The sequence below is a fragment of the Molossus molossus genome, unplaced genomic scaffold (genome assembly GCF_014108415.1).
Source record: "Molossus molossus isolate mMolMol1 unplaced genomic scaffold, mMolMol1.p scaffold_m16_p_14, whole genome shotgun sequence".
NCBI classification, from domain to species: Eukaryota; Metazoa; Chordata; class Mammalia; order Chiroptera; family Molossidae; genus Molossus; species Molossus molossus.
The window spans coordinates 12,004,913-12,030,181 of NW_023425349.1; the positions used below are offsets into that span (position 1 = coordinate 12,004,913).

Below are 25,269 nucleotides of genomic sequence, written 5' to 3' on the forward strand. Positions count from 1 at the left end.
ATCATCTTTGGAGCCCAGAACAATGCTAGGTGAATTTCCAGTAAGTACGCAGCAGAGACTTACGAACCAGAGCCCTGATTAAGGATCCACGTCAGTCAGATAAGAGTTTCAAACTTCACTCTTACAACTGTGTGATGTTGGGCAAGTTAATACCTTTTATGAACCTCAGTTTTCTCACAGGAAAGCACGGACAGGAGTAATACCTACACCAACTAGGATTGTTTGGAAGTCTGAATGTAGAAACAAGTGTCCAGCATGGTACCTGGTCCACAGTAGGCATTGAATAAATACTAGTCTGAGGATGAGGAAAAGGTTACCAAACAGATAAACTTAGAACAGGGGTTCTACTTTTTTATTAAACAACAAAAAACTTTAAATAGAAACATCCTCTATGCATTTGAAATAATTTTTTTTTAACTCTCATAGAGGTAATAGGGAAATAAGTTATGGTGCATCCACACCATGGAATACTATACTGCAATGAAAAAGAATGTATTGTGCCTACATGTTCACACATGGATAGATGGCCATGTTGTTTGGTAAGCAAAGCAAGCTTCAGAATAGGAACAGCACAGCTCTCCTCCCCACCTTTAAAAAAGTATATATTCACAGAGAAATGTCTAGAAAGATATACCTCTAATTTTTCGAGGGGAGTAGGATTGGGGACCTCTGAGGAGTTTCTTCTCACTTTAAACATTCCCATTTCTTGTCATTTTGCACACACACACACACACACACACACACGTGTGTGTGTGCATGCGAGGAAAAAAGAAGAAAATAACCACCCAGAAAAACAGTTCTTGAATTCTCTTTGGCCGGCATTCTCCATGCGACTTTGGGAAAGCAGTGGGACTGAACAGAGATGGTTAATTCTTCTGGCAAATGTGAGAATGTCCACACTCAGCGTCTTGTTTTGAAAGAGAGAGACACTGAAGGAGGGAGAGAGGGAGAACGAGTCGCCCCAGCATTACTTAGTGCTCAGCACATCCAAACAGGTAGTCTTATTCTCGTCCCTGCCACCACCGAAGCCCTGACAGTTGGAGTAACAGAGAAAGTCTCTGATAAATGTCAACTGAAATAGAGCAATCAGCTGAAAGCCATTTGCTGAGCTGTCTGACGGCCCTGGGCCTGAGGTTTTCCTTTATTCATTTATCATGATATACGGCTTTGGCCAACATACACACAGGAGAGAAATTGTTGACATGTGGAACCCAAGTACAGAAAATCTTTCAATTTTCCCCCCGTCTGTTCACCAAATAAGTTTTTGTTTATTTAAAGACTACAGAGGATTTGGCTGTTAAGAACCAAATGCCTTTGGAGTGGAGTTACAACATAATTTATCATTTCCTCTGTTTATTAAAAAATCCTGCATCTTTGAGAAGCACATTTGCCGTGAGTGGGGGATTTTGGCCACTCACGAAAGACTGTTGCAGAGCCCTGGCTACGCGGCTTACCCCCCAAAGGGCTCCTCGGCTGCTCTGACTCGTCTTCCTTCAGCGGCCTCCTAGCGGCGTGGTGGCTACCTGGGGCTGGTGAGCAGGGTCTGACAGAGGACAGGTAAGCAGGGCAGGACATGTGCCAGCTTCTTTCACCTTCGCCCTGACCCTGACTTGAGTCTCCACTGGCTGCCGTGCAGCCTGCTCCACCAGGGCAGGCAGAGGGCGAAGGGCAGCCCCACTGCCCCAGCGAGGAGCAGAGCGCCGAGGACAGACAGTGGAGAAGCCGATGCTGCTGCAAGGGAGCGTGCTGAGCCCTGCTGCTCCCTTCCAAAGGCAGACATTTGGCAGAACTGGAATGAACTTCCTACCTCCCACCCATGACATTACAAACAGCAAGTCAGCCCAGTGCACCATGCACCCTCAAAGACGGAGGTCACACCTCACCCATTTTTGTATTCCCAGCATGTGGCACTGAACCCGACACACAGCTGGTGCCCACTGGGTGCTATGAGGCAGCAGGACGCAGAGCACGTGCCTCAGATCAGGCCTCGACCGGGATCCTGGCTCTGCCACCTGCTGGCTGCTTAACCCCGGCGGGAGACCGCACCTCTCTCTCTGTACGATGAGACTGATGAGGAGTAACGAAACCCTCTTGCCAGCTTTGCTACCTAGTGCCTGCAGGTTCCAGGCGTAAGTCCAGTTCTGAGGATACCCTAGATATGCAGCCTAGGCATCAAAGAGCCGGCTAAGGTCAGAGGAGGACAACAGCGCTACGGGAGCAGCACAGGGGCCTCAGCTGCGGGGAAGGAAGCCTTCCGAGGAAGCTAGCCCAGCTGACCGTGAAGGAGAACAGGACTGGCCACGTGAGGAGCGGAGGATGGTCCAGGCTGAGAAAGAGCACGTGTGAAGATGACTCAGAAGGACAAGGACTGTTCCGGTGCTCTACACACAGGTCCTTAGAAATCATTAATCCACACTGACGCTATCATTTCCTTTGTGGTTACTACTCTTTCCAATTCATTTTGATTTTATTGTTTGGTGAAAATGGGTCTCTAGTAAAGGTATCCAGTCACACGTGAAGGCCCAGATCAGCCCAAACAAAGTTTAATGTTGGGGACAGGGCCCGACTAATTGTTTGAAAAGGAGGCTTCTGAGACGGGGAGCAGTCAGTGGGAGGCCTGCTGGGGGTCCTAGTCGTTTGGCAGTATCCCAGTCAAGGCTGCCTGTCAGCAACATTCTCCAAAGGCCCACCCTGGCCAAAAGGTCCAGAGCAGAACGGGGTGGACAGGGGACAGGAAAGGAGAATGAACAAGTCTGGGTGTCCCACTGGAAGACTGGCCCTCACACAGTGACAGCCTTCCACGTGGACAGGGTAGAGAGATGCCAATCTGCCACCAGGGATCCACTAGACACGGGCCCCGTGGACTTTCATCCGAGGAGTTCTTTGGTCTTTACTGCCAGATGCCTGTCCAGCTCTGCAACTGTGTCGTCGGCCATTTGGCTGATCTGCAGAAACACAAAATGAGACAGCCTGGTAACTAGGGCTGGAAAAGGGCGGGGAGAAATGTTCCAGAGCTATGAAGAGGTTATCTGGGAGACACTGATGCTCACGTAGCTCCCATTCACCGAGTCCCAGCAGGCTCTGCACTATAACCTTAGGTACATGCTTACTGATGCCTACGGCTTCCCCATGAGCTATACTATTGTCATCCCCGTTTCACAGACGAGGGAACTGAGGCAGTTAGATCACCTGCTCAGGATACACAACTAGAAAGTATCAATGACAAAAGTTAATCCTGGGTAGTCTGATGCCACAGCTCCAAAAATCTTAACTATTATTATAGAGTACAGCCTTGTTTGTCTCTTACTGAAATTCTAGAATTTCCTGCATTCAGACATTCTGCTATATAAAGCCCTCATACTAACTGATAAGAAGAAATATTAAGATCCCAATAGTTGAGCAGAAAAAGAGTCCTGAAAAAGATGAAGTACATCTGGTTAACAAACATGGAAAATTCAGTAAACACTGAAGAAATGGAAATTCAAACGAGACATAATTCAGTCATCATAGTTAACAAAATTTGATGTTGTGGTTTTTAATTACAATCTTCAGTGCCAGGAGGCTATGGTGAAATGGATAAGGTCACATATCATCAATAGGGATTCAAATGGATGCAAATGTTCATACCATTTTTTAACCCCAAATTCTCTCAAGGGGAAATTATCACAAGAGTGGAATCTGAATAAAAATTTAAGTTCTATATACAAAGATATTTATCTAAGCTTTATTTTTAATAATAAAAAAATCAGAAAATCAAAAGTGAAAGAACAGGTAAGTTGCTGAATACATATAGACATTAAAGGGTTAAGATGACTCATTTCTTATAGAGAGGGTAAAACTATGAAGATTCCAGTATATGTTTCTGAAACATTTGAATGTTTGATTATTTTTTAACAAGTGCGGATTGCTTTTGTAATCATGAAAAACGAATGCTTTAAGATATTATTTATAATATCATGGAAACATGCTTATGTTACCCCTGAATTAAAGAAAAAGCAGGATACAAAATTGTGTATAACAAAATTGAGAAACAATCTCAAATGTTAGAAATTGTGCATATTTTTTAAAACTGGGAGGAAACCTGTCAAAATATTGATTATCTTCTGGTGATGGGAAGATAGCTAATATATTATTCATACAGCCCTGTCACATTTGCCAAAAGATGTACTATACAGCAAATGCTCAGGAAGTAGTTATTAAAGGAATGATCATTAGCGTTTTCTGTACTTTCTGCAGTAAACGCATTCTCCCTCTGAGAATAAAAACCCAGTACGACTGGTAGGTGCTGCAGCCTCCCTCCCATGTCTAAAAGGGACCTAGGACGGGACGCCTCAGGCTGGACGCTCTGAAGGAGCAGCACGGTGCTCAGGATCTGTGTTCAGCAGCACAGCGGCTGTTCAACATCTTTATTTGCAGACCACAGGCCTTGGCCAGGAATTGCAAAATAAATGCACTGGAAAGGGTAGAAACTGAAAAGGATTTGGAGCAACTGGCCCCCGGCATGGAGACAGCCAGGCTCTCGCCATAGCAACAGCTGCACAGTTTTTAGCTGGAAAAGCAAAACTCCTGGGGCTGCTAGGCACTCTGCAAGAGTGACTGGGCTCAGAATGGTTGATTGGTCCCCCTCACTCAGGCACCGCAAACCCTAGAGAGGCTTCTTTTGCCCCCACCTGAGCAGCCTGCCTTGCATGGGGCATGGCGTGGTGCCTGGCCGCACTCCAGCACGTGCAGGCTGGCAGCCTGGGAGAGCCGGGAACAGGGCTGCAAGCCTCCTTGGGAAAACTGGCATGTGGGGACAGACAGGGTCTGGGGGTTGGAAGAGTACCTAGGGTAACAATTTGATAATGGAAGTTCTGGGTTAAATTCTCTGTGCAGTGACAATGTACAGGTCCTTTCCCAGTTTGAGCCTCAGTTTCCTCATCCATAAAATGGGAATGCTGGTCCCTTCCTCAGAGAGTAGTTGGGAGGGTTAAGCAAAGTCATGAATATGCAAGTGTGTTTCAAATTGGTTATTAGCTATGCAAACGCTGCTTGTGTAATTCTAATTTTTACTATCACTTCCTGACATCTTTTCAAATTAATTAATTAATGAAAATATTTACTAACTTTGTATATTACAGGCACAAAGTACCCTTGGGGACAGTCTGCCTTCAAGTTCATCTTTTCCATTTCTATCAGACTTCTTAAAATAATGACGATTAACAACATTGACGAGGGTACCAACACCACCTCCCACTCACTACATGCTAGACACTGGGCTAAAAACTTTACACACATTATTTCACAGAATCCTCAAAACATATGAAATACCATAATCATCTCTCTTTAATATATTACAAATCTTAATTATGTCACCTGACAGTTGCATAGTAGTTCATACTATGCAAAAGTGTTTTGTCCTATTACTTCATTCAAATCCAACAACCTCACATAACCTCTCTAAGGCAGGTGGCACAGGTATTACCCTATTTTACAGAGGACTAAACTAAGGCTTAAAATGTTCTCCTGCTCAGAATCATGTAAAAAGTCAGTGGTGCGACTAAGCCCAGGACTCAGGTACCCGGCTGCCAGTGGTGCCCTCCTCCCTTTGGGGAGACCCCCGCACCTGGCCCAGTCCTGCCTCCCTCCAGGCAGGCTGTGTTGGGCTCATTCAAACAGTCCATCCCTGCCCCATACTTAAAGTCACAAGGTGAGGGGAGAGAAGTGGGACAGGTGATGGGCAAAGAATTACTGAGGACCAGCACCATCCCAGCCACTCTTACGTAGGCTGTGGGGTCCGGTCCTCTTACCAACCCTGTGAGACAGCATTACTGCGCCCACTTACAGTGAGGAACCAGGGGCTCAGAAAGGTGAGGCCATTTGCTGACCTTAAGAGCTGACAAGTGAAAGAGCCATTCTGACCTCGAAGTAAGAGCCCTTCCCATTACAACAGCTGCCTCCTGAAGATGATGCCACCAGCAGCATCCGCATCACATCTGTTCCTGAGGAGGCTGGGAGAAGGAAAGGTAGAGAGGCAGAGGGGAGGCAGGCCTGGCCCCGCTGGGTGCTGCTCCCACCGCCACACGCAGTCCAGCTGCCCGTCTGCTAGGAGCCTCTCCTTCCTCCAGCTCCGCCAGCGCCCAGCGTCACTCACTTCAGAGCAGTTCGGTTTCTCGGAGCAGTGAAAGGATCTTGGCCAGATTTACTGGTGGTTTCTGCCAAGTGCTTTAATGTTCAGCAGGCTCAGCTATAGGAAACTAAAGCGAAGGTGAAACAGCAGGCTGACAGATGTCAGGGCCCGAGGGGGACGACCCTGGGCCTTCTGCAGCAGAGCTGGCCTGAGCTGGGGGCTGGGCAATTGTGGGGGGTCAGGCAGGACTGTAGGGACAGAACCTACAACAGAATCATTTCCTTCTTATACACCCAAGATGAAACATTTTTATAATACAATTTTGAAAAATCTGACCTCAAAAGACATTTGAAAATTTTTTTTAATTAAGAAATTCTCCCAAAGAATTGAATTAAAATTATTCATGATCCCATTACCTGAAATAACCACCACCAACATTTAAGTGGATAAACTGCCAGCCTTTTTCTGTACATGAAATCATAAAACAATGAAATCATTATTAGAATACAATTATGTAATCTACCTTTAAAAAAATAAATCCAGAAAAGTACCACGCCCATACACTATTTTTGTAATTGTCGCTATACATAGATTCTAGTAAACAAATGTAAAATGACAGATTTTCCCACTGTTAGAAATGTAGACAGTTTCAGTTTTCTACCGTTACACATAATCAACAGACGCTGCTACAGATAAGACGTTTAACGGTTGATTTTGGATAAATTCCTCAGTCGCTGCAGCGGAAATGTATGGATTTGGGTATACACTTCCGGATCATGCTCTAGACAAACTATGGATTTATACAAAGAGCACCTCGCTCCTTCGAGTGGAGTGTGGGAGTAAAGGCAGCATCCTAACACAGGCGGCATTCGAAGCTCGCACCAAAAATTCCAGGTTCAAGTGTTCGGGATTAGAAAAGGCAAAAAGAATTTTAAGGACACATATTCTAAAAACCCATGAGTGACTTAGACAGCACGTACCAAAATCCTTAAAACATGCGTTCCTTGTGCTGTGATTCCATGCGGGGACTGTCTCCTAGGGAAATCATCTCAACAAAGATGTGTGCGCAAAAATATTCACTGCAACCTTATTTATAATAACAAGAAAGTTTAAACAAACTGAATGTCCAACCAGAGGCTTACGAAAGTGAGTTATGGTATGACCACAGACGGGCTATTTTGTAACCATTACAAACGTCTGCTTACAGAGTTTTTGAAGACACAAGAAAATGCTAATGGTTTTAGTGCTGAACAGAAAAGAAAAAGCTGGAAGGAAACTGTATGTACAGTACATGTTCTCAATCATGTTTAAAACTATGGAGTTTTAAAAAGCGGGGGAAGGCCCTGGCCAGTCTGGCTCAGCGGTTAGAGCGTTGGCCTGCGGTCCAGAGAGACCCGGGTTCGGTTCCCGCTAAGGGCACGTACCTCGGTTGCAGTTTGTCCCCGGCCCTGGTTGGGTCATGCGGGTGGCAGCCACTCGATGTGTCCCTTTCACGTCGATGTTTCTCCCTCTCTCTCTCTCCCCTCCCACTCTATGTGAACAAAAAATGGAAAAATGTCCTCGGGTGAGGATAAAAAAAAAGGGGGCGGGGAAGAAAAATTCCAAAATGTTAAGAGCAGTTGCTCCTGCCATGTGGGATTATGGGGTGAATTTCTTCCCATTTTTAAAAACAGTCTTCTAAACCCTCTATATTTTCTATAGTGAGCATATAGTGCTTTGATAATTATGAACAAAGTAAGCAAATACATATTTTAAAACTGCCTGATAAGGCAACAATCGGCCCGTTTAATCAAAACACCCTCCCCAGCCTCCAGATCTGCGTCTTCTGCCAGAAAGAACAAATGAAGCGTGTACAAGGCTGTCCCTGAATATGTTTAGTCGAACTTTGGACCACATGACAGTAAAAAGTTATTATCAATAATGTTAAGAGCTAATATTTAAATGATAACATCTTAAATAACAAAGATTGTTGTAAAATGTAAATAGCATATTTTCCCTGGTAATAGTACATATATGCTTACAGAGATGACTTGAATGTTAATAATGGTCATCTCTGGGTGATGAAAATTCAGTTACTTTCTCCTTAATTTTTTTTGGTGGGGTACATGCCCCTAGCGGGAACCAAACCCAGGACTCTCTGGTCCGCAGGCCGATGCTCCAACCGCAGAGCCAAACTGGCCAGGGCTACTTTCTTCTTAATTTTTAAAAAATTTACACTAAACATGGATTGGTTCAGTATCACAAAAACAAATGAAGTTACTTTCACTTTGAAAAGTAAGTAACAGTGACAAGCCCTGAGTAAGAAAATCTAACCCGGAGAGGAAGGAGAAAAGCCAGTGCTAAGGAGCGGAGGCCTCCAGCAAAGTCTGTCACATGGGTTTCATCACGACAGCCGCTATCGGATCAGTCTTCCTTCTTTAAGGAGCATGGGCTCTGGTCCCTGAGGCAGGTGCCCAGAGTTGCTGAGGGAGGAGTGCCTGAGGTCTCAGAGGTCCACAGCTGACCACTAGGAAGCAACCAAGCCCCCAAGTGTCGGCTGCAGAGATGAAACCCCCGGGGAGAGGGACAAGGAGCTGGCTCAGCTGGGGCCGGGCCCAGATGCTCCCGAGGCCTCATCAGGGCTGAGAGGCCAGCCCAGCCTCTGAACCTCTACCCGCTGACGCAGGGACGGAAGACAGCACAAAGACGGCAAGAAGGGAGTTTTCCAGGTCTAGGTGTCAGCTGATGGTGCTTCAGGCAGAAATTACAAACCCCGTTTTATAGAAGAAGGAGTCGAGTAACTTCCCCAAGGTCACAGGACATCAACTGCAGAACAATCTCTTTCTAACTCTGGTGTCATTCCCCACCTTCCATATTCGCTTTTGCAGAATTGTCTAGAGAATTTTTTTTAAAATACGCATTCCTGGGCAGACCTACTGAATCAGGAAACGCATCTGAAAGTCTCCCCCTGGGTGACTGTCTGGCCTGGTCTCTGACTAGCATTCTACCTGCTGGTCCAGGAGAAGAGGAGCAATTAGTCAACTGATGGCCTCCCCCAGATGGCCTTGCCTTCCAATTCTTCCCTCTGCGCCACATCCTGCCCGCACACCCGTTCTTAACCAAGATAATGCTTTTGTTGTGGACAAGGTGGCTTCGGTGAGCCCTTTACAGTTCTGTCTCCTAAGTACTGGTAAACTCATCTCCCTATTTAATTCTACTCGTACCACTCAGCTTCAGGCCACCGTCATTTCCTGGCTGGATTTCGGCACCAGCCTCCCTGCCTCCAGCCGGGCCCCTGCAATCTGTTTTCTAACCAGCACCCACAGCATCTCTCACAAACACAGATGTGATCTCCCTATCGCCTGAAAAAATATGTCTAAGGGGTTACTCTAAAAATGCAGAGCCCTAGACCCCACTTCACACTCACTGACTCAGTCTCTGGGAGTGAGGTCCCACATACTTGTACTTTTATAAGCTCCTCGAGTGGTTATGACGCTGTGGTAGATTAGATTATTGTTTAAAAAATATTCACTCCCTCCTCCAGACTTCCATGAACCAAAATACTTCCCTGCCCCAGTGGAATGGGCTTGGACTGTGGGATTTCCTTGGCCAACAGGGTGTGACAGGAACAGGTGCTTAACACATACTGGAGTGGCTGGGGCTCTGCCCTCAGTGTCTACAGTTGCCATGCAAAGACCCCTGGGAGGCTTCCTGACTCCAGAAGGTTGAGAGATATGGACTTAAAACCAATCAGAGATATGGAGCCACGCCCACACAGAAGAGCTACATCCCCCATGACCTACAGATATGGGAAGAAGAAACAATGCTTGACACTGGAAATCACTTGAGTTTTGGGATAATTTGTTATGCAGCATTACTGAGGCCATAGATGATTGATAAAGATGCACAGCCAGCATGGGAGTCATTGGGCATGTTCATGTCCAAACACCTCAGCCTGGTACACAAAACCTTCCATGAAATGGCTGGCTACTGTCTTGTCTGTCCATCCCCTGGTCCCAGCCTAGGTCCATCATTATCTAACTGAACAATGTTCTCTGACATCACCGCACCTCCACACGTGCTGTTCCAGCTTCCCCCCTCGCCCCTCAACATCTCACTATTTCGCCTCAGTAGCTCCTTTAAGACATGTATCAGCACCACTACTCGGCACACTAAGGATTGTTAAGTTCTCACTTCTCAGCACCCAGACAGCCAACCACAGATGGGAGAGCGGTAGTATATAGGCTCTGAAATCAGTCTGCCTATAATTTTTTTTTGTTAATCCTCACCTGAGGATATTTTTCCCCATTGACTTTTTTTTAGATAAAGTGGAAGGGCGGGAGGGAGGAAGAGAGAGAGGGAGAGACAGACAGACAGACATCAATGTGAGAGAGAGACATCAATTGGTTGCCTCCTGCACAACCCCAACCTGGACTGAGGATTGAACCTGCAACCCAGGCATGTGCCCTTGACTGGAAATCAAAGCAGCAACGCTTTAGTGTGCTGGCCGATGCTCTAACCACTGAGCAAAACCAGCCAGGGCACAGTCTGCCTGCCTTTAGATCCCATTTCTACCATTCATCAGCAGTGTGACCCTGGGCAAGTTACTCAGCTTCTTTGAACCTGTTTCCTCACTCCCTACGCCTCACAGCTTTGTAGTGACAGGGATAAATGGAGCGATGTACAGTGTTCAGCAGAGCCTGGCACAAAGTAAAAGGCCAATGGATCTCCTCCTCCTCCCTGTTCCCAGGGTCCAGCATAGGGCAAGGCCCAGGACAGAGACGCAGTCAACAAAAATCACATCAGTGAGCCCGGCCAGTGTGGCTCAGTGGTTGGGCATCGACCCATGCACTAAGAGGTCACCGGTTCGATTCCTGGTCAGAGCACATGCCCAAGTTGTGGGCCAGATCCCCAGTGGGGGACATGCAGGAGGCGGCCAATCAATGTTCTTTCATTGATGTTTCCATCTCTCCCTTCCTCTGTCTCTCTAGTATATCAATAGGCAAAAAATAAATGAATAAACAAACAAACAAATCACATCAGTGAAAGACCAGGGGTACTGTCTCTTCATTTTCCTCACTTCAGACATGAACAAGTGATTTCCTGGGTCAGATGCATAAATATTACATCTTCTAGGAATAGTACCTGTTTTTCTATGAGCCGAATGGTGTCCTCTGAGGCCTTGTCCTTTGATTTCTTCAGCTTGCTCATTGCGTTGGAACGAACCTTCCGTAAAGAGTCTTTGGCCTTGTTGGTGCTCTGTTTGGCCAGTTTCACCAGCATTTCCCTGTGCTCCCTGGTTACTCTGACAAAAGACAAAAGAAGGTTCAATAAAGTCATCCTGGACATTAACTGCAAGGCAAGACCTCGACATCAGGCTGTCCGTTAGCTCAGCAGTTCGTAACCTTCCTCTCTGGCGGTGGACGAGCCTCACATTCCTGACACAGCTCATGGGGATGCTCAGGGTCAAGGAAGGTCCCACTGAGTTAGCTGAGGTGAGCCGGGGCGCCCAGGCGGACCCAGGGGAATCCTAGCCGTGACTGCCTCCCTCCCTCTCCTCAGAGCCCCTGGCTTTCCACTGGCGGCTGTGGGCACCTGTCTCAGGCGGTGGTGTGCAGATCAGAAGATGCCGTATGGACAGTGTTAAGCGCTGCCCCTGGCACATGTTAAGTGCTCAGTAAAAGGAAGTAACAATGAGCTCCATCCCCTTCTCTCCCACTAAAGAAAGTGATGCAAATGAGTGATGATCCTATAGAGACAGCATCATCTCTATACATCTCTAAGTCGCCCAAAACAAGTAGCAACTTCAGAATCTTAACTATTATTATTATAGCAGATGACTTGGGAATTACCTCAGAACTGACTGAGATATGACACGAGTCCCAACATAACATGTGAGAACCAGTGCACCAGTTAACTTTCATAAGGACCCATGACAGCGCCTGGCACATTATACATGCTTAACGAACGTCAGTTATTTTTACTGTTAACATCCTCATCATCGCCACAAGGAGCACCTGGAGGGCCTACTATGCACCACGAGCGCAGGCACTTGACACACAATAACAGTATGAGGCAGTTACCATTCCTGTTTTACATGTTTTACATGTCACAACCACCCAGCAGAGGAGGCCAGCATGTCTTCACGTCTTCCTCACGTACACACTGAGGGCCCACCTACCAAAGCCAGTGTTGTCACTGAGGGCAACGCGATGAACATGGCAGACCTCTGTCCTGCGCTGAGGAGCTGAGCGAGGGAGAGAGCCCAGCAGAGAGAAACTGACAACAGGGTGAGAAGTGCTGTGGGCAGGGATGTGGAGAAGCACCAGGTGTCACAGCACAGAAGCAGCTCAGCTAGCTCACGGGTTTCTGTCCGAATCTGGGCGGTAAGGGGAGACTCTGCTACAGAAATAGCATCTGCATGTGGTGGCCGTTAGGTTTGTTCACCAGTATTCTGGCCCTTACTCCTTCCAGTAGGAATGCATCTCCCCATCCCCTCAGTGTGGCTGTAGGACATGCTTTGGCCACCTGTGAGGGAAATTATGGGCGCCACCTCAGGGCAGAAGCGTTAAGAGCCAGGGCATGTCCACCACGTTAGGTTCTACTGGCCACATATACATGGGTGTGGAACATCCATCAGCCTGGGTGCCAGAGTGACTATGATGAACAGTGTCCATGATGCAGCATGAGCAAGAAACACATTTCTGTGTGTAAGCCACGGAATCTGGAGGCTGCTTGTTACTACAGCACAGCCAGTCCCATGCGGACTAACACACCGCACCAGGATCTGAATAGTGAGGACACTGGCATGGCATGGGGAGACTTCCGGGAAGAGGCGCAGGTACAGGTAGAAGGCTCCGAGCTGCGGAGGCCAAGTTTCGTTTGAAGAACTGACTGGAGTGCAGATAACATAGAAGGGAGTGATAAGAGGCTGGAAATCCTTATCACAGAGGGTCCTGTGAGATCATGAACTCCATTTTATGGATTAAAAAATGAAACCCAAAGAAGTTTGGTATCTTACACAAAGTCAAACCCAGTCTGTCCTGTTTCAAAAGTCAATGGTCTTAGTATGACAACATCCTCTGGCCCCTGGGTCTGGAAATAGACATCCCTGGCATATGGTTCCTGACTTTCAAATCAATGTGGCTCTTGCCCAGTATGAATGATCCCAAATTCTGGGTATACATTCCATGAGAAACAGTGGCAAGCAGGTACTCAAAATTTAGAGGTATCCACCTGATTTTTTTTTTCCCCTGACAAGATAAGAAGAAAACTTAAAAATTTTGAGAAAGAATATGCTCTGAAGACAAAGTGGACATCTGTGATATAAATGCATCCTTCTGGAAATCAGCTAATGGAAGGTGGTCTCAAAATAAAAGTGATCCCGATGACAACCATTATTAAACCCGCTAGGTGAGGTGAGCACTTCACTACCTTCTATCCTCACAACAACTCTTTGAACTAGATTCTCGTGCCCCAATTCTGCTGAGAGGAAGTTGAGGCGCTCAGAGGTTGAGTGACTTGCCCGTGGGCTTGATGACAGCTCTGGGATTCAAACCCAGGTCTTTCCGGCCTGTGCTTTTCCACTACTGCGAGCTGCCTCCCCGTAACCCATTTCACATAAATTATGCTCCGCCTCCACCACTCTGCTTCCAGGCAGGAGGCTCTGCAGAGCCAGTAACATGAAGCTCGCGACTGCGAAGGACAAAACCACCATGTCAGGAGTTTAGGGATTTGGATCAGATCTTGTTGCTTTTATGGTTTTTAATTCATTGAACAAAAATCATGCTGACATGTTTAGGTCTCTTTTTTGTTCTGCCAAAGCATATGTCAGTATAAGGAAGGAACAGGAAAATTAAAACTTGATCCACTGATTCAAAAAACTTAATCCTGCTGAAATACTAGGAGGGCAGAAAATAAATGAACCTAAGTCTGTAAGAAACCTCTTAAACTATAACAAGAAGTATTTCAAGCTTATATTTCATATATAATTTTAAATAGGTATCCTACTGTTTAGACAATCTTTAATAAAATAAAAATTTTTATCTAATCAACTTCCTTTTCACTACGTTATTTTATTTATATTTTACATGAAGGAGAAAAAAAAACACACTTAAAAAATATATAAATGGGGACTCAACAAAATCTTAAGAGTAAGAGGCGATCGATAAAAAGAAAACAAAATCTCAATGTATATAATTTGGCCTTAATAAAGTAAACTTTGTATTTATTAATGTGAATGTGATGTTATACACTGTTAACACCAGATAGTTCCCACACATAATAGTATCCAATTATTGACACTGACAAAAATATCAGTTTCAGGATGCAAACACAGAGACAATAATCTAAGGAATGGAGAAGGGAGCATAGTGGGGGGGGCAGGGGGGAGAAGGAAAGGGGTGCTGGCAGGGGAGGGCTGAGTTTGGGGTATTGAGATGAAAGGTATCTGAAATACCAGACCAGAAGCAGCGAGGGTGATGGCAGGGCAGTGGTTGTGAAGTCAGACAGTCCTGTTCCATCCCGGTATCTATCACCCGGAAGCTGACTGTGATGGGCAAGCTACTTCATTCTTTCTGAGCCTCGGTGTCCTCACCGCTAAGGGAAAGATATTAAAAACACCTTAATGTCTCAAGGTGACTGGGAGGAGCAATCACAGCATGTATAAAGTACCAATAAAGACAGCAGCATATAGTAGCCTTGAGTAAATGATAGCGTTTATGAATGTTTTAATCAAACATACTTAATTACTTTCTCATGAAACGAGGGCACATCTGTTTTAGAAAAGAAACATACTAATTATGAAAATATTTTAATGCCTTTCCAAACCAGTGATTAATACACCCGATCATCTCCCTCTCACATCCGTGGGGTTCTGTGCGCACACGCTAGTTTGTATTCCAGGCTCCTGGACTCAGCCGGCTGGTTCTGAGCAGCCGCGCTGTGCCTGGCGTGCGCTGGTTCGTCAAGCACTGGCTGAAGCCCCTGTGTTCTGTGCCAGACCCTGAGCCAGGCTGAGGAGCTCTAGGGAGGAGGAAGGGCTGGGCCAACTTCTCTGGAGGCTCAGTCAGTGGTGGAGACAATTGTTAACCACTACTTAGGAGGATGACAGCTCCTGGGACAGAGGGACGGACCCTCTATGGAGGGAGCATGCACAAAGTACAGCTCACACTGCCTGAGACCTGGAAAATGCCCAGGAGATGCAGAGTAGCCTGTCAGCTGCAGAAGGAAGGAAAGGGCACTTCAGGCAGGAGCATGGAGAGAAAGATAAAGGCAAGAGGGCATGAGACTTAAAAGTCTGCACCAGGGTCAAATTTGCTCTGGAAGCCCAGAGCTTTCAAATTCTTCTTTAGTCACAAAACTCTGGTTTCAAAGAAAACCAAGGCACATAAAACAGATAAAAAGAGAGATATTCCAGTCACTGAGGGAAAGGGCACCAGAGGAGGGGGGGCCTACGACGCTCAACTCCACCCTGACTACCCTGGGACACCACTTACTGGCTGAGTGGCCTTAAACAAGCTATTTAAACTCTGAGGTTTTTTAAAAATATTTTTATTTTTTAGAGAGAGAGAGAGAGAGAGAGAGAGAAACATTGATTGGCTGCCTCCTGCACCCCCTACAGGCGATCGAGGCTACAACCCTGGCATGTGCCCTGATCGGAAATTGAACTGGTGACCTTTTGGTGCATGGGAGATGCCCAACCGAGCCACACCGGCCAGGGCTAAACTCTCGTAAGTTCTCATCGTTTCATCTGGAATTAGCAATTGAAAACAAGGAAACAAAAAACAGCATCTACCTTTTAGAGTTATCGTGAGGATTAGATGAGATAATACATGGAAAGTATATAGTACAAAGCTTGGTAGAGAAGAAACAATCAGAAAATGTAAGCTACCTTTGTTGCAATTGTTGCTTATGTTTTGGCAACCACTGAGGCATAACAAATAATGAAGAGTTTATTCACTAACGTTTTTATCAACAGAGAAAGGGTAGGGCAAACAAGCTATGCTTCAGTAAGATGATTTTTTTGAGAACTCACTAGTAATTTAACAACTCATGTACATTTTTAAATACAAATGCTCCCAGCTCATAGCCCTAAAATTTTCTTTCTTCAGTATTCATTCATTCATTCATTCTACAGTTTCATTCTATAGCTACTTGCAGCACCTGTTACATGCCAGCCACTGTGTCAGATACTAGGGATATAGCATCAAACACACCTGAGTTTACAGTCTGGCAAGAAAGGCAATTATTAAACAAACCATGCACACTTAATCAATACATTACAGTCACAATAAGCACAATAAAGATATAGAGAGTTCACTGAAAATACTTAGGGAAAGAGAGCCTGACCAAGCTCTCCTTGTGGACTCCTGGAACTAAATGTGGAGATTATTAAGCTAAGGGACGTCTCAGTTAAGGTGAGTAAGAGTGGCGGGGCCAAGGGAAGACCATTCCCATCAGAATGGCCTCTGTGCAGCAGAGGCACTTTTCCAAGTGAGAAGGAGAGCACTCTCTTGAGAGATGGAAAGGCAGTGTGGCTACAGTACGGATGCAGAAAGGAGAAAGACCGCCCCCAGTGAGGAGGCTGGAGAGGCACAAGGGCAGGACTACATACACAGGCCCTTCGATGTCAGACCGAGTCTTAGCAGAGTCATCGATGGTGAATGGACACACAATGTGGTACACAGACACAGAAGAATAGTATTCAGGCTTAAAAAGGAAATTCTGATTCATGCTACAACATGGATGGATCTTGAAAACATTCTAAGTGAAAGAAGCCAGATGTCAAAGACAACTATTATATGATTCCACTTATGAGGTACCTAGAATGGTCAAATTCATGGAGACAGAAAGTAAAATAGCAATTACTAGGAATCTGGGGGATCAGGGAATGGGGAGTTCAATGGGTATAGTTTCAGTTTTGCAAGGTGACGAGGTTCTGGAGATGGGTGGCACAGAATGTGAATGTACTTAATTCCACTGAGCAGTACATTTAAAAATGACTAAAATGGAACATTTTTATGTATATAAAATAAAAAAAAGAAAGTTGGCTCAGCAGTTAGAGCATCAGCCCCAGGACCAAAGAGTCACGGGTTCGATTCCAGTTAAGGGCACATACCTCAGTTGCAGTTCGGTCCCCAGCCCTGGTCAGGGTCATGCGGGAGGTAACCAATCGATGTGTCTCTCTCACATCAATGTTTCTCTCTCTCTCTCTCTCTCTCTCTCTCTCTCTCTCTCGCTCTCCCTCCCACTCTATCTGAAGATAAATAAAAATATACACTCAGATGAGGATTTTAAAAAAAAGTAGGAAAGAGAAGTCTTAGTAGATCGTTCCTAAGAACAACATAGAATACCGCAGCTGTTTGAATGAGGCAGAGGAAACATGTGCAGACAGCAGTATACAGACCAGACCTAAGCACATGGCAGAAGTCTGCCCAGGAGCCTCTAGGCAGGCACAGGGGGAGCTCACGACCCACCCTGTCGGAGCCTGGCTGGGCCATGAGGACAGCAGCCTTTCTGCCAGGGTCAGAGAGCCTCCGAGCACAAGGCAGGGGTTTGGCTGAGACGGCAAGGTCACACTTTGTTTGTACAAACTCCTCCAGGCAGGTCTTCCAGTAACTTCCTGGATGGGGGCCTTCCTGCGAAATTCCTTGAGCATGTTCCCATGAACAATAAGTGGAGGGCATGCTCCCTGGTAACTCACACGGCAGAGAATCCATGGATTGCCATGATACTTGTTACTGTGTCAGCGAGAATGGGGCACTTGTACAAAGCCATGCACCAGGTGTATAACAGAGGAAGCTGTGCTCAACTTGGGCAATGACAGTAGAAACCTGTCACAATGTCAGCACTTGACTTCAAAAGGATCTTTGGTCACTTAAAGGAGACTTTAAAAGGTAGAAAGGACATGCTTTAAATCCAGGAAGACCTAAGCTGGTGTCCCAGCTCTGCCACTTGTTAACTTCAGAACTGAAGGCTGCAATGTTTTCAACTTCTCAGAACCAGTTTCCTCATACAAAATGGGAGTGAGATGTTACGAGGAGGGCGAAGCAAGGATTCTGTGACATGACGGTGTCAAGGGCTGGACACCCCCAGTGTGTTTGCACTACCGAAGCTCATTCAGGGTGGCCGCGTTCCTACTTCAACAGAGAACCTGCAGGGTTTGGGTAAGAGGACGTGGGTGGTGAGGGAGAGAAGGATCACAGGACTCAGTCACTTGGAGCTGGGCTACTGAGTGGTGGGGGGCAGAGAGGGAAAGAATGGGAGGGGCGCGGGGAGCCGCAGGGGCGGGGCAGGGAGGCGGAGTTCTGCTGCAGCAGCTGTGGGGGACAGGCGGAGGGGAAAGGAAGCTGCGCCTCCAGGGCTGGCCCGTCAAACTCCTCTGACAGCTGCACGAGAGGAACTGCCACCTCCTCCCTGGGCTTCGGGGAGACTTCCCCCAGTAGGCGCATCAGCCTGCAATCAGCAGCAGACACGTGCCTCGCTTTACTGTTTGCTGGTGGGCGCTGCCCAAAGTCTTGGGGCCGCTGGCCTGAAGGAAATGTTTTTGTTTATGTAGCTCAGCCAGACTTCCTATGCTTTTAGGTACACAATCCCCCCTCCTCTCTCCTCTCACGCCCTCCCCCTTCAGCTCACAGGCCTGTCTTATATGTCCTAACGTCTCAGAAAGACAGTAAGTGTCCTTTTCGCCCAAAGGAAATCATACACGTACAGTCGTCCCTCGTTTATCAGTTAATCTGATCCAGGCCCTAGCGGTTGCACCTGGCATTGAAGGAGTCCTGGGGTGCTCGAGTACATAGGCCTACAGTCCATATGTACAGTGATTTTAACTTTAATTGTAATACAGGGGTGTATAATTCTCAGACAACCAAACACACGCTGTATCATTTTCACTGTCTCGATCAACTTTTTAATGAATATATTTGAAAACACCCGATAGAGTGAAGCTACGAAAGTTGAACCACAAAGTGGCGAGGGACGACTATACTCCAAAAGGACTTCTGCCACCAGCAGAAACCTCGGTTCTCTCTGGGGACACAACTGGCCACCTGCTTTCAAAGGTGCCCTGTGACTGAGGCCTGGCTAACCCAGAGATACCACCCTGAAACAGTCCAGTATGAGGGCAAGAGAAAGGAGGCTGAGCTCCAAACTCTCAGCTGAGTGACCTTGATTAAGTCACTCCTCTTCTTCCTTGTCACCCCAGAATTATGGAAATCCAAGTGCAGAGTCAGTGGAAGCAACTCTTGCCTCAGCTCGAAAGTACAGGAAAAGAGCTCAGGTTTGGGGATGACAGCAGACCTGATCTTCAATCCCATCTCTGCCACTTGCAGAGCAAGTAGGTCACTGTGGATGACGAACTTTTCCTCTCTGAATCTCAACGAAGGATGGCTACTGGAGCATTCAGGAGAACTGTCCCTGAAGCCAGACTGCTGGGGTGCGAGGCCCAGGTCTATCATTTCTCCACTGCATGGGCCTGGGCAAGTAATTTTACCTCTTTGCCTTAGATATCCTGTCTGTCAAATGTGTATTATACCATTAACTTAGTGGGATTGCTATAAAAATTAACTTACTAAATGTGCCAACACACGATGATGTGCTCAGTAAACATCACTTGTTTTTGTTTCCTTCAGTTGTCAGATGGGGACGGGGGAATAACCAGTCTTACCTTTCTTCCACAGTTCATGTTAGCAGCAAATGAAAAACGTGATGGTTCAAGAACTTGGCATTTGTAGGTACTGGCTATGTGAAAGCTGCTAATCCTGTCAGTAATGAAAATACTAGCAATGTGTCCCACCGAGAGGATAGCACAGAGGCCACAAGCCTGGGCGCTGAGCCAGAATGCCTATTCCTCTAGTTCTTAACCGAGTGACATTGGGCACAAAGAACTCCACTCCCCTGTGACTCAGTTTCTTTATCTGCAACGGGATAATATAACACACCTACCTCAAAAGACTATTGTGAATATATCAGTGAACATACCGATAGCGCCTGGAACAGCAGTGGGGCTGGAGTGAGCGCACAGTCACTGACTCCAACGACACTGGCTGCATTATTGCATACTCTCTATATGTGGGGCTGTTCCAGCGGCTAGGGCTACAGCTTCTACACATGAACAGCAGCGTCTGCTTATACATATGAACAAAGTGACAGAGCTCCTCCTATTCACATTCTAGCAAAGGAGACACAGAAGGAAAGAAAACAATATTAAAATGACACACACGTGCTACGAAGAAAAGAAAGCAAGGCAGGGAGATAGGAGGAATCTTACTATCACAGTAAGGGCCCATTTATGTCTGCCTAGACATCTGACCCCGCTGCCATCGCTCCCCTTCAATCGTGAGTTTGCAGGGCTCTTTCCACGTGCCAGGTCTGAGCTGAAGCTCTCCGTATGCATTCGCTCAGTAAACTTTCACAACCCCTCCATGACTTCAGAGGTATTATCACTTGGACTTGACAGATTAGAAAAGGGAGGCTCAGACAGACCGACTGACCTGCCCAAAGCCACACAAGTTCCCGGCAGACCTGGGATTTGAGCCCAGTGCAGTCTGATTCTTGAATTCAGACTTCCCTTGTTGGTGCCAGACAAATCCAAGTAGCTAATTTTACCAGTGGTAGTAACAAGAATAGCACTGCTCTTGCATTAAGTTCTGCTTAGATATATAGTTCATGACTACTCCTCTGGCTCCCCTACAATTCCAAGTACAGTGGGGAGAAAGGAGAAAGGGAATCTGTAGAAAATTGCAGTGGACTAGTGATCTGACCCATAGCTGTCAAGTGCCAGGTTCTGCAAACAGATGCAGGACACAAAAGGTGGGGAACAGAGGAGGGGCAGGGAGAGGAGGAGCCTGACTTTTCGGGTGTAGAGACTTTCTCCTCAGCCCACGCTCCACTCTGGATTCCTGACTGCACTTCCCTGTGTGTTTAAACTAGAACATCTGTGCTGGGAGGGAGCCTCCCTGTTCACCACTTGGGACCTGAAATAGTAAGACGTGCTTCTAAAGATCCACAGGCCAGGTGGGAAGCAACACTAAAGAGGAGAAGGCAGGCATCCTAAACCGCGTGGAGGCGAGCCCCAGCCTGGAAGGCACCGGAACTGGTCTAGCAGAATGAATGGCCCTGCGAAAGCAGCCATGGCAAGCAGGCGGTGGGAATGAATGGGCTGGAAAGGCAGCTGCAGTGGCTCAAATGCCGTTTGTGGCTGCCCAGCCCAAATTCAATCACCAGGCATTCTTCTCTGGTTTCTCTTTTCCTTTCAAGGTGGCTAAAGGTCTGTGTGTGGGGGGGGTAGGGGGGCTGCAAGAAAAGGGAACATTTTCTGGAATGTGCACATTATACGCAAAACCCCTGGCATAAGACCCACTAGGTGACAGAGCAGTCAGACAAGGAGGCCACAGAGCTGGAAGGAGGTAGGTTTCCGGTCAGCATCCCAAGGAGCAACGTGATGATGTGGCAAGAATGGGGCTTCAGAAACAGACAGATTTGATTTGAATAATGACTCCTCCAATTACTAACCTGTGACCTTGAGCAAATTACTTGAACTGATCCCCAGTTTCCTCATCTGTATTATACCCATCTCAAAGGGAATTTCTCTGCAGCCACAGAAACAATGGGAACACCATGAAAAGATGTACACGAGACACTGTTATGGAAAAAAGCAGGTGGTGGTACTGCAGATATTTAATTCCATGTATGTAACTATATGTTGTAAATGCAATTTTTTTTTTAATCTGTAAGAATATATAGTAAACCTACTGTCAGTTACTTCTGGGAAGAATAGTTGGGAAAGAGTAAACAGTTTTATTTTTCTGTAGGATTTAAATTTTTGCAATAAATGTGTATTCTTTTTACAATTAAAAAGAAAGATGAAAATCATATATCTCATAAGATTCTAATATCCAGAATATATAAAGAACTCTTACAAGTCAACAGAAGGACAAACAACCCAATTGAAAAATGTGTGAAGGACTTGAATAGAAAATTTTCTGAAGATATACCTTTGGCCATTGCCATTTGGCAAACAAATATATAAAAAGATGCTCAACATTATTAGTCATCAGGGAAATGCAAATCAAAACTATAAGGAGATACTACTTCATACCCACTAGGATGGTAATAATAATAGGAATAGTAATAATAATGTGTTGGCAAGGAGATGGAGAAATTGGAACCCTCACAGAGGAAATGTAAAATGTGCAGTCCCCGTGGAAAAGTCTGGCAGATCCTCAAAAAGCTAACAGTTATCATATGACCAGCAATTCTACTTATATGTATATACCCAAGAGAACTGAAAACATGTTTACACAAAACCTTCCGCAATAATGTTCAGAGCAGCATTATTCACAATAGCCAAAAAGTGGAAACAACCCAAATGTTCATCAACTTATGAATGAATAAACAAAATGTGATATAGCCACACAGTGGAATATTATTTGGCAATGAAAAAGAACAGAGTACTGATACATGCTGCAACACGAGTGAAACTTGAAAACATTACGGTGAGTGGAAAAGCTAGTCAGAGAAGACGATACACTGTGCGATTCCATTTATATGAACGACAGAGAAGGAAAGCAGATCAGTGGGTGCCTGGAGCAAGGGGAAGAAGGGGTGTAGAGAAGGGGAAGAGACTGCTGTGGGCATGATAAAAAATGTCCTAAAGTTCTACACCTTAAGTGGGTGCACTGTGCCTTAATATCTTAATGAAGCTGTTAAAACTCTACGCCTATCTGGTTCTCATCGCTGACCAGGACTCTCTCCTAGATGGACAGCTCAGCGACGGCAGTGACTGCTCCCGTAACACTCAACAATCACCGTGCAGAAAGGGCCACAGGAACACTCAACAACAACAGCTAACCTGATAATGAGTTTTAAGAACAACATTATCTTTCACTTACTGAATCTCTGTGTCTTATTCATGGGTGTCAGGCCTGCATCGTGGTCTAGGGCTCTCTGTCTACTCCTGCCCCCACTCCCCTTCACCCCTCACAGAAGTAAAGACTATTCTACATTCTACAGATGAGAAAACTGAGAGAGTGTCGAAAGAGCCAGACTAAGTTACATGACTCCTTTCACTGGTTTTCTTTCTATAATTTTTCTGGCTGTAACCTTGGCTGCTGCAGGCATCAATTCTGGTTCAGCCTGAGGCCCATCCTACCCTGCCTTCCCCAGCTTGCTCTCCCTGGAAAACCTGGTCATCATCTGTGAGAAACTGTGCGTCAGTATATGGTGGGGAAAACATCTGAGGAAGAGAATCCAGGCTAGGAGAACTACAACTCAGGGCTTTTTACCACTATCTGTAAAACTCCCTGGTCCAATCCTAAGTAGAACTGTCCTCCGTGCTGTCACCTAGGAACAAAATCTGAGGGAAGGAGCCTGGTCCTGGCAAAGGTCTATCATCCAAGACTGCCCGGAGGAAAAGTGGGAGATGATGATGGCAAGTATCTAACTACTGTGAGGCTTGGGGAACAGGTCAGGGGGCCAAGGGTGTCTAGAAGAGCCAAGGTCCCTCAGCCTGACCAGACACAAAGCAAATCTCACACCACAGGCGGGACTCGTCATCAGATGTTCTTCTTTGGGAGATACCTCCCAGGAGGTCTTGGTCACCATAATTCATACTCAAATAACAAACCAAGTGCTCATTAACAAACTACAGTATTCCCGAGCCACTTAAATTCAAGATAATTACAACATAGTGACTCAACTCCTCCCATCCCTAAATATGGAGGAAAAGATAGGGGGAAAACTGAGCGGGGGGGGGGGGGGGGTTAGTGAAGAAGAGAGGGAAAGAGAGTGTTAAGGACTAAAAGATGAATCAGTAAACAGAAACAAAATATCACTGGTTTTACTCTCAAATAATCAGAAAAAGAATGTTTCCAAGAACTCTTTAACCAGGAGAATTAGATAATGACAAACACTAAGATAAATAAATTAACATTTATTAAGTACCTATGACACACCAGGCCTCATACTAGAACCTCACATATAATATCATTCCTTTTCAAATCATAAAAATTATTCTCATTTACAGATAAGGAGACTGAAGCTTCAAAAAATTAAGCAACTTGCCTGACATCACTGCTGTGGCACATGCCCTGGGCTTGCCAGCCATGACCACACAGGGCAGAGCAGCCCTCTCATGGTGGGCTTCACCGGAAGCCTGTCAGCCCGCTGACTCGCAGAAGTGCACTGAAATGTGAGTGTCCTCCTGATCCTCCTCCTCCTCTTTCTCCACAGGTGGCAGACGCACACCCTCTCTCTTTTAAAGGCCTTTCCTCCAGTAAGTCTCCTGCACATCCAATTCTGTCCTGGCACCTGCCTCTCGGAGGAACCAAGCCGCCGTACCCAGAGAGTGACAGAAGAGGGGCTGGAACCTAGGTCTGTCTGACCCCAAAGCTCATGTGCTTTCCTTTATACACAGAGATTAATTAATTAATAAATCGGCCCAGACAGTGTGGCTCAGTGGTTGAGCATTGATCCATGCACCAAGAGGTCACCAGTTTGATTCCCGGTCAGGGCACATGCTCAGGTTGTGGGCCAAATCCCCAGTGGGGGGCATGCAGGAGGCAGCCAATCGATGTTCTCTCTCATTGATGTTTCTATCTTTCTCTCCCTCTCCCTTCCTCTCTCTCTAAAATCAATAAAATAAAGATAAATAAATAAATAAATCCTGTTGCTAAATCCAATAATCAAGTCTCATCCCTTCTCTTCTAGACCCATCAGCAACATTCAGTGTAGATAATGACCCCCTCTTTTGTGATACACTTCGCCAGGACCCCACACCCTCCTGGTTCCCTGGCCACTTATTCTTAGTCTCCTTTACTGGTTCATCCTCATCGTCCTCACCCATAAACCTTGAAGGATATCTAGGTCTACTGAATTTGCTGTCTGCAGATCTGGGGACTTGTCAACCCCCATAATCACATCAGCCAATTCCTTACAATAAATCTCTTTTTTATTTTATTTTTTTTATTTTTTTTTTATCCTCACCCGAGGATATTTTTCCATTTTTTGTACAGATAGAGTGGGAGGGAGATAGAGGAAGGGAGAGAGAGAGAGAAACATCGACGTGAAGGGACACATCGAGTGGCTGCCACCCGCACGACCAACCAGGGCCGGGGACAAACTGCAACCGAGGTACATGCCCTTAGCGGGAACCGAACCCGGGTCTCTCCGGACCGCAGGCC

General features: G+C 46.1%; 1 protein-coding gene across 4 annotated transcripts in view; it reads right to left on the reverse strand.

Annotated features, from left to right (window-relative positions):
* Positions 1-2,445: 2,445 nt before the first annotated feature.
* Positions 2,446-25,269, reverse strand: part of MRRF (mitochondrial ribosome recycling factor) — a 51,594-nt gene continuing 28,770 nt past the window's right edge. The window contains exons 6-7 of one of the 4 annotated variants that reach the window (XM_036262077.1): positions 11,234-11,393; positions 2,446-2,945 (exon numbers count right to left, since the gene is read on the reverse strand). In XM_036262077.1, the coding sequence (XP_036117970.1) occupies positions 2,868-2,945; positions 11,234-11,393 (238 nt within the window). In that variant the 3' untranslated portion in view covers positions 2,446-2,867. Of the gene's footprint in view, positions 2,946-6,525; positions 6,575-7,089; positions 7,158-11,233; positions 11,394-25,269 lie in introns of those variants that run through there. The other 3 variants (XM_036262073.1, XM_036262075.1, XM_036262074.1) reach the window with 3 other exon arrangements.